This window comes from Sesamum indicum, linkage group LG4 (assembly GCF_000512975.1).
Source record: "Sesamum indicum cultivar Zhongzhi No. 13 linkage group LG4, S_indicum_v1.0, whole genome shotgun sequence".
Classification (NCBI taxonomy): Eukaryota; Viridiplantae; Streptophyta; class Magnoliopsida; order Lamiales; family Pedaliaceae; genus Sesamum; species Sesamum indicum.
This window is the reverse complement of record NC_026148.1, coordinates 3,907,440-3,923,201: the sequence shown is the minus strand read 5'-3', so window position 1 is coordinate 3,923,201 and position 15,762 is coordinate 3,907,440. Positions and strand designations below refer to the sequence as shown.

Here is a 15,762-nt window from a genome sequence, read left to right as displayed (position 1 = left end):
TTATAGTACCTCCGAACATAAAGTTAGACATTCCTTAAACATGTAACAAGACTCACATGGAAGCAGCATCAAGGACATCATTTAGGATATAAAATATTTCTACTTAGAGCAAACTCTTTCCTAATGTTAACTTAGGATTTAAGTAAACAATTTATCACATGGCAACTAAGGACGCAACCGATTTCTCTTAGGAAACATTTGCAAAAGTGGCATATTTTTCCTGAAAAAATCTTTGATTCAACGAATTTTGCTGATAGCATTTAGAGCTCCTGTCCAACAAAGAGCTTCAATGTTGAAAACGCCAATTTAGTTTTTCTTCTTTTGTAACATCTCCAAGTTCTGTGAAAACTAGCAAATATCTACCAGCAATCATCAGTTCTCTATATTTGTCTGGATTTTCTATTCTCATTTGATTAATCTCAAGATAAGGTGATGGCAGCATATTATCCTATCACTATCAATCATTCACAACACATTATCATATCACATGAACTACCCTCAGTTTCATATTACCCCTTGCAAACCTGTCCAAATAAATCTAGTCCTCATGGTCCATTGGACTGGTGTTGGGTGGGATGGTTTCAGATCCACACAGGTGTACACGTAACAATTTTAATCTATTGAAGCAGATTTCATAATTCCATAATATTAAGCAAGCATATGTTAGGACATATAATATGTCTGTCAACTCATCCAGACAACATATTCCTGCAAGCAAGCTTCTTGTGCCAAGTCTTCAAGACTTCAACTCAAAGCAATCATAAGATAGGAGGATACTTACTGCAGGTTGATCAATGACATTAACAGCATATCGGTCACGAGTTGTTGAAACATATTCTTCAGGGAAAGGCCTATAAAATGGATGAGCATATTTCCGTAAGAAAAATAAAATAATGCATCTGAAAATACTTTCTTGTTGAGTAGATGCCAAAGGTACCTTCCAATAAAAGAATTCAGTAAAGCAGATTTTCCGGACTCTTTTGGTCCAAAGACAAAACACTGATACACAGTTCTATCTGTTTGCTGCTTCTTACGATCTACACGTCTTCTTCGAGTTACACGTATGGCAGATGAGGGATCGCCACCATAACCTATGTATATAAGGGTCTCCACGCTACGAATTGGATCTAGAAGGGTCATAAGGGCCCACTGCAATGCATTTAATTGTCAGAGTGGGAGCAGAAAAGATATTTAGTTTGCAGAAAAGGCTTTATGTCGGCAAAAATATTGTGTCAATTTAAGGGGGCAAGTGCAACTGTAGCGACACACCTATGCAGGCTGCCCCAGCCACACACAAAATCATGAGTAAGCTTCATAGGATTTACCATGCCCTCATCGAGGTATCCAAATTAATTTTCTTTTTTGATTTTATTTTCATAAACTGTATGGGTCTGATTTTTTTTTTTTTTTTTTGGGGGGGGGGGGGGGGGGATTTTTTCTGGCGCAGACAAGGATCAGCACATTGAGATACACAAAAACAATGGGAAAGGATGAGAAACAGACAGACTATAGTTCAACAAAGTCGTGAAGAATAATGACTCATGGGTTATGATGAACAGCATTTTCAATGGCAGAACAAACACAACACAGACCAGTGATAAAAACCCATCAAGTGATAGGCCTCCCAGAGCAGTCTTCTGCGCGGCTTCCACATATGGTGCTTCATTCCAAGGACTAAATTCCAAAAAGTTAAGCAACATCAGTGAAAAGTCAAAACGACAACTGCTTTATGTAACAAAATAATCACAGACGAAAAAACAAAATTTCCAGCTTAAACCACTTACTTTAAACTGAATTTGAGTGAATATCAATATGGCCAGAAAAATATACTAGAAATAACTTGCTTCTAAGCTTTCAGAATTCTTTAGAGTATGCTCACTATATCCACTACACTACAAAGTTCAATAAAGAAAATGTGTGATTCTAGGTTTTCCATGTTTTTTCTCTAAAAGAACATGAGGGAAGAGACATCTAATTTAAGAAGAATGGTTATAACAAAGTGATAATCATGAGCTCGAATTTCAAACCATTGGACAAACGTAAATGAGTTGTTTCATATTACTTTTCAGGCGCTGTGGAAAACAAATCTTCAAGCTCGGCAGATCGAAGAGCTCCATCCTGAATAGCATGAGAACCAATAATCAATATTTTGATACCTCATGGAAGAAGAATTCAGTGGAAAAAACCACCAGATCAACACATGATATCAGTAAATAACCAAAAAAGTAGTAAAATGTGGAGTTAAATAATTGAAAATATTACCATTAAAGTGCATATTCATACTTGACAGATCTTTTATAGGAGTCTCAGAATATGAAACTACTCAGCATTGTCAACCATTTCTTTAACAAGAGACTCAATATTCCAAAAACTCTGTTCTTAGAAAAACCATGAAGAGCAACACAAGCAATAATTAGGCTTCAAGCTCTGTATAAACAGTAGCAGAAAATGCACTTTCAGGCAACAGTGCTGGCTTCAGCCTTACGTATTCTACTCAATCAGTCATCGAAACAAGCACCACAGTACTTCAAACACATTCAGCATCATTATTACTCTTCCAACCCAGTTAAAAAGCAACCCAAATTGCTGATTGACACTGCAATGAACAGGGTCCAACTCTATATTTATCTGCCTTCAAAGTTAATGTGCTTGATAAACTACACAATGAATTCAGCATCAGTGCTTGTAAAAAAATCTTAAGGTAAAAGTGGGATGTTCTCCAGCTACTCAGTTCTGTTGCCAAGCCTAATTACAGTTCTTGAATGGGTTGTGTAAGGTACATTTTCAAATGCAGGACACTATCCAAGACAGTACAGGAAAATAAATGCATAAGTGTTGTTTATTAAGCAACAACTGCAGGTCACATACGGAAACCTAATTACGTTTTCCATCTCAAAGTGACATTAATTGATAGATGGTCCTTTTCCCGATTAACAGAATCTACAACAGGGCATTTGATGACCTGAACTTACGAAATTCCAAACTGATAGAATACATTATTTAAGTATGATATAAATGAGAAACTATGTTCAACAACAAGAAGAGAGCAAAAAATTTTTGAATTATTATTCAATAATAAAGGCTCAAATGAAGAAATATTTTAAGGAATCAACTGAAACAACAATGTATCAAGCTTTAAGTAATAAACACATGCAGATATATCTAGGAAGAGACTTTACGTACACCATCAACATCGAAGGTGAAGAAAATTTTTCTGAGAAACTCCACAGCTTCAGTAGTTAACTCCACACTCTACACAAATGAGAATCAGGTGTTAGCAATTTAAATACAAAGACAGGGTCTTGAGGAAATTACAGCTTTAAGTAGGACAACCACAGAGTGAAGGGGTCTTACAATTTCCCAAGAATTTCATGCAGGTGCCTAGGACTCGCTGGACTTGTGGTACTTCCATAGATAGATCATTATCATTTTGTACTAGCAGCTCATTTCAATTTAAAGAAACAGTACATAATAAAACCTAGCAACTAATATTCATGAGATCCTCTATATGTTTCTCTGAAATGAATGTTTATCTACTGAAGAGAAGCTTATAGATTCTTCCACAACAAAACAGACCTCCAAAGTATGAAAAGAGATAAATTAAACCTAAACTTAATGTCAAAGAACTACTAGCATATCCAGGTGTCTTAAAGGGAAGAAAACCCAAACAAAGGGGTGGCAATTACAGTTACCCAACACCCATGTCATCTTAAAGAAAGTGAACACAAGATATCAATAGATAACAGAAACATGAAACAATAGGAATACTTCTGATATACTGATGTTCAAAATAGCAAGAAGAAAGAAACAACTACAGGAATCCCAACTACTTGGATGAGGATAACTGGGAACGGGCTTAAACTAACTAGAAAAAGGTCTTCCAAACAATAATCTTTTACATAGTTCATACTATTTGTTATTGGAATTCGGAAAGAAACATTACCTGGTCTGGATATCTCTTTATGGGGGGTGGTAACTGATCATCACGAAGTCTAATTTCATTGTTATATCCAAATTTCCGAAGGACAGTCCATGTTGTCTCCAAACGTCCCTTCTCAATAAAAAGTGCATGGAGAAACAAAAAGCCGGTCAATGTAAGACCACGATCATCAACACCTTCCGGCAATTTCTCTTGCACAACCCTTTTAACACCAACTATTTCAGATGGTTGTAGTGGGGCATTGAAACACTTGACCTGCATATTTATTACTATATCATGTCAGAATAGCAGCTAATGCAGGAAAGTTATTATCATATATGATAAAAATACTGCAGAAATGCAAAGTTTTAAACAGAATTAGAAGAACTGCACCTGAAAGTCATTCAACTCTGCATCACTGAGGGCACCATCTCTGTCATGATCGCAGAGAATAAAGATCCTTTTCAAAGCCCTTACACACCGTGGTTTCAGAACTTGTTGCTCCTGATCAAATAGTGGAGCAGTCGGATGAAGCACAGCTTTTTGCGCATAGTAGAAAACCTCAGGAATCTGCAAAAGGTGACCGCCATTACTTGAGAAACTTGCCTTAATGCATAAAGCATGGAAACAAAGAAGCCCAAAAGTGTTCCATAACAGCCAAATCTTAAGCAGATTAGTGATTAGCATAGAGCCAGAAAACTTCTATGAAATGAGATCATCAAATTACATATTTCAGATATGTCAATGTTTCATTGTTGATAAAAGTAGATGAAACTGAAATACATTGACAATGGAGACATATAGGTGGTTAGAAAATAAGACTGCTTCACAGTACATAGAAAATTAATTGCATTTAAGTCTCTAAGATGCTAGCATCAAATCTAACAAAATCTAAACCTTTTCGCATATTAGTAAAATGTAAGTATACTAACCTGAATATGGTTTAGCGCAGAACATTCAATACAAGTTTCAATCTCCCGGAACTGTTGCATTATTGGTGACATAACCTGCTCCAGACTAACAGGCTGTTGATCACCTCTCTTATCTAGCATGCAACCCACCACAATGACAGGCACTTTAACCTGCCCAGGGATGTACAAGCTAAATCACCCGAGTAAATTAAGCTAAAATTAAGACAAACAAGAAAAATTATTCATTCCAGCATTTTAAAAAGCATTCTGAAATATTAGATAACAACTAGAGTAGGAATTATTCAAGCTCAAGCACACAGTAATAGAACTTCAATCAATTCAATAGCCAAGCTCTTGTCTAATTACCTCTAATCGCCTTAGTTCAGGGAGCCAGTAAGTACTTAATCTGTCAAGAGTTTCAGGTCTATCACATGCATAAGTAAGGACAACGGCATCAGCTCTCGTCAGTTCTTCAACAAGCTTGCCTCTGTTCTCAGGACTGCAGTCAATTGAATTGGCAAAATGTTATCAAATTTCAATGTAGAAGGGTATCAACTGAAAAAGTATATGTAGTAACTATAACAAAACCTAAAGATACATAACCACAAAACCATGCAGTTAAAAATATGAATCATTTCGTGACTTAAACTCAATGCACGAGGTAGCCTGCATGAAGAGAAAATATACCCCTAACCACAGACACTCACGCACATTATTTTGATTGATATATTCATAAGGCTGGAATTCGAAATAGCTTTCTAACCAGACAAAGCATGTTTCATGATTCAGCTATACACAAATGTTCACACATTTTGGGGTGAATTTAAACTCACGTGCATCAATATAGGCATTTAGTTACATATTTTCACGATACCAGTTTCCACCTCGCATGCACATATATTCTTAATTTAATGTGCATACTAAATTGTACAATACATCCAAACGCACACATAAACTTATATACAGCAAACAACCGCAGTGCTTCAAAATTGGAGGAACAATTACAAACAACAGTCGGAGTTTGACAATCTCCAAGTACCACCCACACATACAACACCAAACGCGAGCAAATTAGGGGCCGAAACTCCACTAACTCTTCCAAATCCTAAACAGTAAACACAACCCAATTGCAATTTTTCTCGCCAAGCTTCAACAGACAAAAAGGAACTGTTCAAAGACCTCGAGGAAGTATCAATAATGGTGACAGGAACCCGGTCAGGATACAAGTCCTCGGGGAGCCTGGTGGGCGGCAACACCGGGGGAACATTGGTCGGAAAGTTCTCTGCGGCGGCTGTAACTATCAAACTCGACTTCCCGGTCTTCGCATCGCCCGCCACCACAATTCTCACAGCATTCCCCGCAGCACCAGAAGCTGAAGCACCTCCCGCCATTCACGGCCACCACTGCAGGAAAATATGATCTCAAGATTACAGATTTATGTGTGCTTAAACGCTGTTGGTGATTGATTTGACAGCTCGATAAACCCTTCACGGAGAAAAAGTCAATATGATTAAACAATTATCTACCAACTCAAAATCAATGGAAATACGAGCAAATACACACGCACATAACATACCTTGAAGAAAGGGAATACCGAGAGATAGCAGAGAAATGAGAGAGGTTTCTTCTCTTCACAGAAAAATGGTTTCCTTGTCTAGAACATTTGCACCGAGGGTTTAAAGCGGAGCTGCAATAGCAGAACTGTAAGATACGAGGGATTTGATCAAACGGCGTAGGTGAACATACAGGTTGTGCGCGGTGACAGGAGATAATTTTGGTTTAGTAAGCTGACTTGGGTTATTCAGCCGGGCCTAAGCCCAATTTGATTAAACCGTAGCCCAATAAGTGAAGAATTTGGATAGTGGTTTGGGCCTCTTGATTTTATGGGCCCAACAATTAGCCCACTGAATCAACGGCGTTGAGAAATCATTACATGCTACATATGCATAACACCTTGTAACTCTTTAACTTCAATTATTGATCATAATCTATGATGGAATGGAATAATAGCTCTTTCATTTCTTATGATCTAACAAAATCAAATTTTATCATTGGTGCACAATATTATAAAACATTGTTTACTTCGATTAATTTACCGACAGCTTATTTTCAAATTATTAGTAGGGATTAATTTATTCGGTATTTTACATTGTACTGATATATCATAGTAAGAAGTAGAAAATCTCGAGTATGAATAAAAATTGATTAATATTAAGCTGTACAAATAAAGGAATATTTGTAACGTTGTTGTTTTGATATTACTAAGATATATATATATATATATAATGCTAGCAACAAGTTGTTCGTTTAGAGATATCTTGACCTTGAGTATCTTTAGCTAAATTTTTGCAAATTTTGAAATAGAACCTGCAAAAAATGCATTTGCACTCTCACTCCCGAATCAAATTGTGAAAGGGCAAAAAACAAGAATTGAGCATAATGAAGCACTAATGAGTTATAACGTAGGCGTGGAATGCTTAAATTATTCGTGCTTTTTGTGTACATGTTCCAAAAATGAGTTACCCTTTACTGGAGAGGAGAGGCTGACTTTTATAGCCAATGCCTACCGAGCGAAGATGTGTGATCCCTTGGAGCTCAAGTCAGTAGTTGCTGCAGATAGGCCTCCTATGAATCTGGAAGCGATTGGCAATAATGTTGAAAGATTTTGTTCGGTGAGGGTTCTTGTGATTAGATAGGTCTTCTAGTAGAATATGCCCCTAAATTTTTAAGGAGAGTGTTTGAGTAATATGAGATGATCGGTCTAGATCCTTGGTCCTCGTCACAGATTACTGACCAACCTCCTTCCATGTGGCCAGACGGCTCTCTTCCCAAGTGTTCATGTGGGAACTCTGGTGCCTAGATGGGCGTTGAGTCATCCCCCTTACAGGCCTCAGCTAGAGCCTATCTCTCCCAAGGGCCACTCATGGGCCCTTGGGCGGAGAGCCCTTTCCCCTTGGATTAGGTGCACTCATGGGCTCTTTATCGAGCCTTACTTGAGTGGGACTTCTTTTTAGATCAAATGTATTTTAACGGCATCAATATATATATATATATATATATATCATACCGTCGTTGTTGTAATTAACGTATAAAAAAAACTCAATTTTGATAATTATTTATTAAAAAAATAAATCCTAAGGCTACGAACTAATTAGAAAAATCAAAATCATATTCACATTGCTTTCCTAGTAATATTTGAGATCAATACTTAACAAATATAAAATTAAAAACTTCAAAAACGAGTAAAAGTATATTGAATGTTGTCAAGAAACAAGACGATATATCAAATATATGGATACATCGGTGATACAAATGATTTGTCAAGAATGCAACAACATCAGAATTAACCAAAAACAAGTAATTAAACAAAGGTAAATTATTCAGTTACAAGACAAATCAATCTGAATGATGATAAAACTCTGAGAATTAGTTTTTGAGGGAGTGTTTGTGAGTTAAAGTTCATCCCTGGATTGGGAATCAGAAGAGAATGAAGGGAACTCAATGTTGTTTCCACATCCTCTTCCATGTGGGAGAACTGGGCACTGAATGAAACTAGAGGCAGAGGTGTCCACACACAGGTAAACCTGGTAAAGCTGGTGATTCCCTTCTGGATCAACATTGCATTCTATATAGGCTCCATACCCTAATCCTTCTTCAATTGCTTGCTTTATGCTCTCCAAACTGTAAAAGTTTCCGGGACGAATTCCTGCAACACATTTTTTATTTTCGTCCATTCAAATTCGTGCATATAAATACTCGTTTAGAAGTCAGGCTAGCCCGGGCCGAATTTGAAAGTTTGATCATGTAACTATATATATAGAGTGATTCTTTTATTTTCCTTTCAGGACAAGGACGCCCTAAAACTCTACGGAACGAATTCCTCCGATACTTTTTCAGTTATATCCACATATATATATTTACATCCGTACATACCATTTACTAGTTCAATCAAAAGTTTCGTATCAGAAATCGAGCCTAACTCAAGGGTAAAATTGGAATTTTTAAATAATTTTTGGTCCTTTGGACTAGTATATATATAGATAGATACCTGCATCCCCAAGGAGTTGGAGCAAGTTGGCTTTGGATTTGAGTTCAAGGGCAGCCTGAAAATAACTGTGCTGATCAAGGGAGGTGCATGTCCCATGTTTCTCCCATTCATGACCCCAGAATTTCATGCCATCTCCACTTGGGCAGGCTAGGGTTGGCCAATCCTTCTGCATTCTGCTTACAAGATCTGAGATCTGTACATTTAATTTCAAATTAATCACCTAATTTTTAATCACATTATGGAGAGAAAAAATTAAAATGGAAAATACTAATAAAATAATATGTACTAACTAATTAATTTAATTAGAGATGCCATATATTGCGGCTATTAAAAGTTAAATTAATTTCTTTTTCTAATAGTTTATTTTTGGGCTTAATGTAATTAATTTACCCTCTATGATATTGTAAATAAGCAAATTACCTCTCTATAATAAAAAAAAATAGCAATTTACACCTCTGTACTTTTTACATTCAAGTAATTTAATTACCTCCCTGTCTAAGGACTTTATTTTAAAAAATTATAGGGAGATGAATTGCTAAAAAAAAATCATATGGGTAGTTCGCTCATTTGCTTTACAGGGATTTTTTGCTCATTTTATATATCACAGTAAAAATTAGAATACGTGATTACTTTTGATTCGTCTAAAGAGCTCTCACGGTCACAATTTTGTGGATATTTGCCAGAATTATAGTTCGGCCACAGCCCATGAATGCTGAAATCTTCGTCGGGCTTTCCGGTTGTGGGATAGCAGCAGCTACGTCTCGTGTCACAGTACGAAGCAGGCCACTGTATCATAATCACATGATAAGTATATTATATGCAAAGTTGATATATAAGGGATGGATTCATGTTAAGACATGGAAAAATAACAGAGTAGTTAACCTGTTGAACAAAGTAGAAGAAATCAAAATCCTGGGAAGAACACAAAATGGAGAGACATTGTAAAAAATGGAATATCCACAACAGTATATGCCTGCCTATATATATATATATGTATGTATAGATGGAGAGAGAGAGAGAGAGAGAGAGAGAGAGAGAGAGTTAGAGAGAGGGGTGTAATGCAAGTTTGTTGTTAGGGAAGTGAATTAATTAATTATTAGTGATTAATTACATAATTATTGTCTTTTACTATTATTAATAATCTCCAACACGTTTTTTCTTTTTTCTTTTTTGTTGGATAAGACTTAATTACGTGGAGTTTTCGTAATGGGCACATGCATTCCCTTTCACATGTACAGAAATATAATATATATATATATATATATAAAATTGTAATTTAATTAAGTTTTGAAAGTGTAATGGGAGAGCATATATATATATAGTGTGAATAGAAATTTATCCTCCTGTGATATTAAAAATTAGTACATTATCCCTCTATAAAAAAAATTATAATAATTTACCCCTTAAATTGTTTCATTTTAAAAATCATATTGGGGTAAATTGTTATATTTTATAAAATATACAGAGATAAATTACTATTTATTTTTTATAAGAAAATAATTTACTTATTTACAATATCACAATAAAATTGCTTGAATTTTTCCCGATATATATAATAAAGGGTAAGGTTGCTTTGCTTGGTATAGTTAGTATGGTTTGCTTATACGTTTTCAACACTAAATACGTAGGTGGAGTTGAGAAGCCAATCATCTTTTCCAAATATTTTTTTTGCTTTTTAAGCTATTAAATTCCTTTTTTTTTTGTTTGTGGCCTTTCATTGCTACCTTGTACCATAAGGTTTTCATTACAGGGTTCCTTTCTGTCTATTAAGGAGGTTTTCATTTTCTATTATTACAAATCATGTTCGTTGTAATACAACATGAATTGAAATAGAAATTCTCATTCAACACAGAATTCTCCGCACCCGAGGAAAAGAAAAGGAATTACATGAGGATTTATTACAAAATTAGTACTTTCAATGTGTAGGGGATCGGAAAAAGGTAATTAAAATCAAGGGATAATTGCTCTCCTCGCTCTTGAGGTTTGGTGTAATTACATGTAGATTCTTTGTAGTTTGGGAAATTATATCTAGCAGTATGAGGTTTGCTTTCGTCTAAAAAATAAGTTCCTCTGTCAATTAAAGTTCACTGAATTTGCTTATATTAACAAAAATAAAAAAAACTGAATGAAATTGACATTACCCTCGATTGACTTATTATTGACTTATTGCAAATCAAATAATTCTTTTTACGGCTAAACTATTCTTATAACGGTGAAGATATACATCCTTACATGTATTAACGCGTGAAGATGAACGAGGCTAATTTGATCATAAAAAGATTTATTTGACCCGCAATAAATCAATAATAAGTCAATTTGGGATAAATATAAAATTCTTTTTTTCTGAATTTTTGTTAATATCAAGAAATTCGATAAATTTTGACTAACGAAGGGACTTATTTATTAGACGGCAGCAAATTTCAAGAATACTAAATATAATTTCTCAAACCATAAAAAATTTATACGTAATTATACTAAATTCGAAGAAAGGGAAATGTAATTGTCCCTAAAAATCAATTATTCAATTACAAAAACCATTTTCACCTAACTCCACCTACTTGTAAGCCGTGTTGTAATAACTTGTTAGTTAGGTTTGTCGAAGTCCTAAATCTTACACCCAACAATTCAAAAACTAAAATATATATATTTGTTATGACAAAAAAGAAGTTTATTGATGTAACTAATTAGTCAATGGGAATTGACATTTCCACCCTATTTTTTTATGTTCATTATAAGTCTACAAAAGTTGATATATATTGATAGTTACTTAAATGAAAAAACATCGGAGAACCGACAAATGTTTATTATAAATACACGTTACTATTCAGACTTACAAATATAAAATTTACGCCATCGGTATCACCACATTATAAAAAATGCAATAGTTAATAATAGTTATTTGTCATATTTAAAAATAAAATAGTCATAGCAAATGGTCATTGATCACGGTCATGCAACGATTGCTGGCCGTGGTATGACTAAAACATTTCTTATGGTTAAAAGCGTTGTCAGATGTTTTTATCATGGCTCTTAGCCATATTTTTGCATTGATTTTATTTAATCGTGGTCAATAAAAATTATTTGCCATGATTTTTAGTTCATAGCTATTTAAATTATAGCCAATAATCATTTTTTTCTAATGGCCACAATACCTAACGTATGATGCGATGTCATGTATGTAGTAGTGTGACTAGCGGATCGAAATTTTTATTTCAAATCCTGATGCATTTTTTTTAAAATTAATATAAACACACAAGTCTTGTCTAAAATATTTACATCATATATTTTATTCAAATGAATATTTCAAAACTAAATAAAAGATGAAACATGATTTAAATAAATAAAAAAAAAAAGTCCAATTTGTGTGACTTGGTGGGAATCAACAAACCAAACATGCGACTTTTAGGGAGTTATCTGTATTTTCCGTGGAAGGCAGTTATTGTTCTTGTATAAATGTCGTTATTCCGCTTGGCTGATAATGAAAGCTTTGCCCAATCTTTAAGACAAGAGAGCAACTGCGTGTACGTCTGTAATAAACAGTTTCAACAAATGTTTTGTTCAAAAAATGCCAAATACTACTTACAGTTCAATGAAAGCACAATAATTATTTTTATTTAGGGATAATTTCATGGTTTATTTAGACAAACTATTCTGCTTTTTTAAAAGTTATATATACACCCGCTAGAAATGTCAATATTATTTGCACAAATCATCTATACATTTTGAAAAGTTACACATAGGGATTTCTGTAATTAATATGCAAAGAATATGAATGATTTGTGTAAATAGATCATAAATCAAGAGTGTAACTGCAGTTGTTCATTTTATTTATTCAAACCACAGGTAATCTACCTATTTAAATCGAGTGAATAGCCATTTACCACCATGTGATATTGAAAATGAGCACATTACCCCCTATAAAAAAAAATATAGCGATTTACCCCCCTATATCCTTATACGGGGAGGTAAATTGCTTCATTTTAAAAATCATAGGGGGGTAAATTGTTGTATTTTAAAGTATACAGGGAGGTAAATTATTATTTGTTTTTTCATAAGGGGGTAATTTGCTCATTTGCAATATCACAATAGAGTTGCTTACATATTTTCCTATTTAAATCTTTTCTTTTTATCTTCAATTCCTTTTCGTTGAAACTAGCTATTACAAAAACCTCAAATAAAGCAAAAAAAAAAAAGAAAAACAAATAGATTGAAAATGCATCCATGAAATCTGCAATATTTATTACAAGTTGGTTCAGAGAACAGTACAGTTTGAAATGGTGAATACACACAAGAATTAGATGACAAAAGCAAAAACATTAAACTATGTAAGAAAAATGGTTTGCAAGTCTAAAATGATGGGAACTCAATGGTGGAGGCACATTTCCCATTTGGAAAAACAGGGCATTCAATCAACTCAGAACCTGAAGTGTCAACACAAACATATATCTGGTACAACTGGCTGTTCCCTTCTTCATCTACATTGCACTCTATCCCTGGAGTGTACCCTATCCCCTTCCTAATAGCACTTCTTATGCTGCTCAAACTGTAAAACCCTCCGTCTGGATTGATCCCTGATACATATTTATATCCGAAGTCAAAAGTTAGTCTACGTACAGCAAGATCATAGATCGTCGATGGTTAGTTCTTATAATTTTATAGTATTTTTCGAACATTCTAATTATAAATCGTCGATGGTTCTTATATTATGTTTTGATTTCTTCTATGGTTTTCTTACACGTTCTACTTCTTTCTTGCAATTCTTGACGTACTCTAAGATCATGGGATAAAGGGTTACCGGCGCTTTGAAGAATTTGGAGGAGGTCGAGTTTAGACTTGAGGTCGAGAGCAGCTTTGAAGTAGCCATGTTGGTCGAGCACTGACTCGGAGCACGTCCCGTGTTTTTCCCATTCGTGTGACCAAAACGTCGAGCCGCTGTTGCTAGGGCAGGAAAGGGTTGCCCAATTTTCTTGCATTCTACTTATCAAGTCGGATATCTGCAAGAAAATGCAGAAACATTTGAGACAATCCAATATCTCTGACGTTTGTAGTTCAAATGTTAGAGAAGTAATTAGTACAAGATGAGAAACCTTGGATTGATCATAGGGATTGCTAGGATCACAATTTGAAGGGTAAGATCCGTCCCTGTAATTCGGCCACAGTCCGTGGATGCCAAAATCCGACGGGGGCTTCCCTGTCGTCGGATAGCAACAGCTTCGCTTTGTGTCGCAGTATGATCCAGGCCACTGCATTATTACAACAAAAGCACACACGAAAACATGTCAAGTGATACTACCGAATCGAGCTAAAACTTCAGAACAAAACGGAGAAATTGAAACACCAGTGACCTGTTGCACAAAGTAAAAGAAATCGAAATCTTGTGCAGCCGACAACACCGCAACACATTGCAAGAGCAAGAGCTTGATCAAGACCGAACTATCGAATTTCGGCACCATTTTCTATTTTTTCTTTTTCTTTATTCAATTTATTTGGAGATGATTGAACCCTTTGATGCTGCAATGTTTATAGACAGGAGGAGGAAATGTGAACTGAGTTAATGTGTGGAGTGTGAACATGATGATTAATGATAATGATTGGTGATTATGGTATGAATGTGTTGTTTTGATTGAGACAATGTAATGTATGACTTGTAAAGTGTTCGTACATCTGAATTTGGATCAGTTTGGCATATTCGATGATGATGAGCATTCTCAAGTTTCTCTTGTCTCAATGATTGGACTCGGAAGTCAGCGGTTGAGAGTGTGAAAGCCATAAATAAAAGTGTGGACGAGAGGAAAAATAAGGGAGTTTGAAGCTTCCTATGTTTGGGGAAGTATCTTTTGGACAGATTATATATATTGAAATTATTTGATGACAGCAAATTTTTATTGTTTAAATGGAAATTTTGTAAGAATTAGGATTGATGGCTACAATTTATTATTTAATATTTTACTTGTTATGGGATTAATTATTTTTTTTTAATTTTTTAATTTAAATTTATTTATTTATGTAATTTCTGACTGGTATGTAAATAATTTTATTGAAAAAAGTTGTTTGAGATTGTTTACGTATGTGTGTGCTCCACGCTTGTATTGCGTATTGGACTTTTTATTCTAAATCTTTTTAAATTTTTGTTTCAATTAGCATACACACGCTACATGCATAAAAGCTATGTTATTTGTTTTATATATAACACGTGTATACGTCAATCCAAATAGAAAACACAATAAATTTTAAAAAAGAATTTCAAATGCACGTACGTTGAGTGTAAATATCTATATATACTATATTATAGAGTTAGATTCATTTTGACCCCCTGTGTTATGAAAATATATAAAAAAATCTCCTATGAAAATTTTAATATAAAAAATTGTCCCTATGCTATGAATAATGAATTACACCACCCCTGGTCAACCTAAGCGTATTTTTTTAAAAATAATAATTAAAATGCCCCTCCTGGTCAATCTAAGCCTATTAAAATATACTTATAATATATCTATAATATATAAAATTAAAATTTCATATCGAAAAAAATATTTTTTAGTCCGTTGAATATGTTCAATATTAATTTTAGTCTGATAATTATATCCATTTTTTGTAAGTCCATTAAGTTTCAAATCGATAAAATTTAGTCTTTCGGTAGCCGAAATTTAATTTTTAATCGAAAAATGACATAGCATGCCAATTGAATATTTTTGGGGGGTTTTTAGTCCTACGTCGCTTTAGAAAATGAGTTGGATGTAATTATATAATATGAATTGTTATAATGTATAAAAATAAAATTATTATAATTATAATTTATAAAAATAAAATTATTATTTTAAAAAATAATAATCAAACCCCACCCCACTCCACCGCCCCTGCTCCACCCCCCGTCTACCCCCCCT

The 15,762-nt window shown here is 34.3% G+C and overlaps 3 protein-coding genes across 4 annotated transcripts in view; all 3 read right to left on the bottom strand.

Annotated features, from left to right (window-relative positions):
• Positions 1–6,587, bottom strand: part of LOC105159969 (mitochondrial Rho GTPase 1) — a 9,219-nt gene extending 2,632 nt beyond the window's left edge. The window contains exons 1-11 of one of the 2 annotated variants that reach the window (XM_011077205.2): positions 6,407–6,587; positions 6,010–6,315; positions 5,197–5,329; positions 4,852–5,001; positions 4,313–4,489; positions 3,944–4,195; positions 3,184–3,252; positions 2,063–2,118; positions 1,593–1,674; positions 938–1,149; positions 782–851 (exon numbers count right to left, since the gene is read on the bottom strand). In XM_011077205.2, coding sequence (XP_011075507.1) covers positions 782–851; positions 938–1,149; positions 1,593–1,674; positions 2,063–2,118; positions 3,184–3,252; positions 3,944–4,195; positions 4,313–4,489; positions 4,852–5,001; positions 5,197–5,329; positions 6,010–6,221 — 1,413 coding nt within the window. In that variant the 5' untranslated portion in view covers positions 6,222–6,315; positions 6,407–6,587. The remainder of the gene's footprint in view (positions 1–781; positions 852–937; positions 1,150–1,592; positions 1,675–2,062; positions 2,119–3,183; positions 3,253–3,943; positions 4,196–4,312; positions 4,490–4,851; positions 5,002–5,196; positions 5,330–6,009; positions 6,316–6,406) is intronic. The other variant, XM_011077206.2, reaches the window with a different exon arrangement.
• Positions 8,074–9,823, bottom strand: LOC105159968 (intracellular ribonuclease LX-like; the record flags this gene model as incomplete). The annotated part of the gene is given in 4 exon segments (XM_011077204.2): positions 8,074–8,536; positions 8,879–9,071; positions 9,509–9,664; positions 9,761–9,823. Coding segments are annotated over 4 exon segments (666 nt in total), but the record flags the coding sequence as incomplete, so codon positions are not given.
• LOC105159967 (extracellular ribonuclease LE) lies at positions 13,084–14,453 on the bottom strand. Its single transcript, XM_011077203.2, has 4 exons — positions 14,224–14,453; positions 13,966–14,121; positions 13,674–13,872; positions 13,084–13,449 (listed from the first exon to the last, which is right to left on the bottom strand). The coding sequence occupies exons 1-4, from the start codon at positions 14,329–14,331 to the stop codon at positions 13,226–13,228; spliced, it is 687 nt and encodes a 228-aa protein (XP_011075505.1). The 5' UTR covers positions 14,332–14,453; the 3' UTR covers positions 13,084–13,225.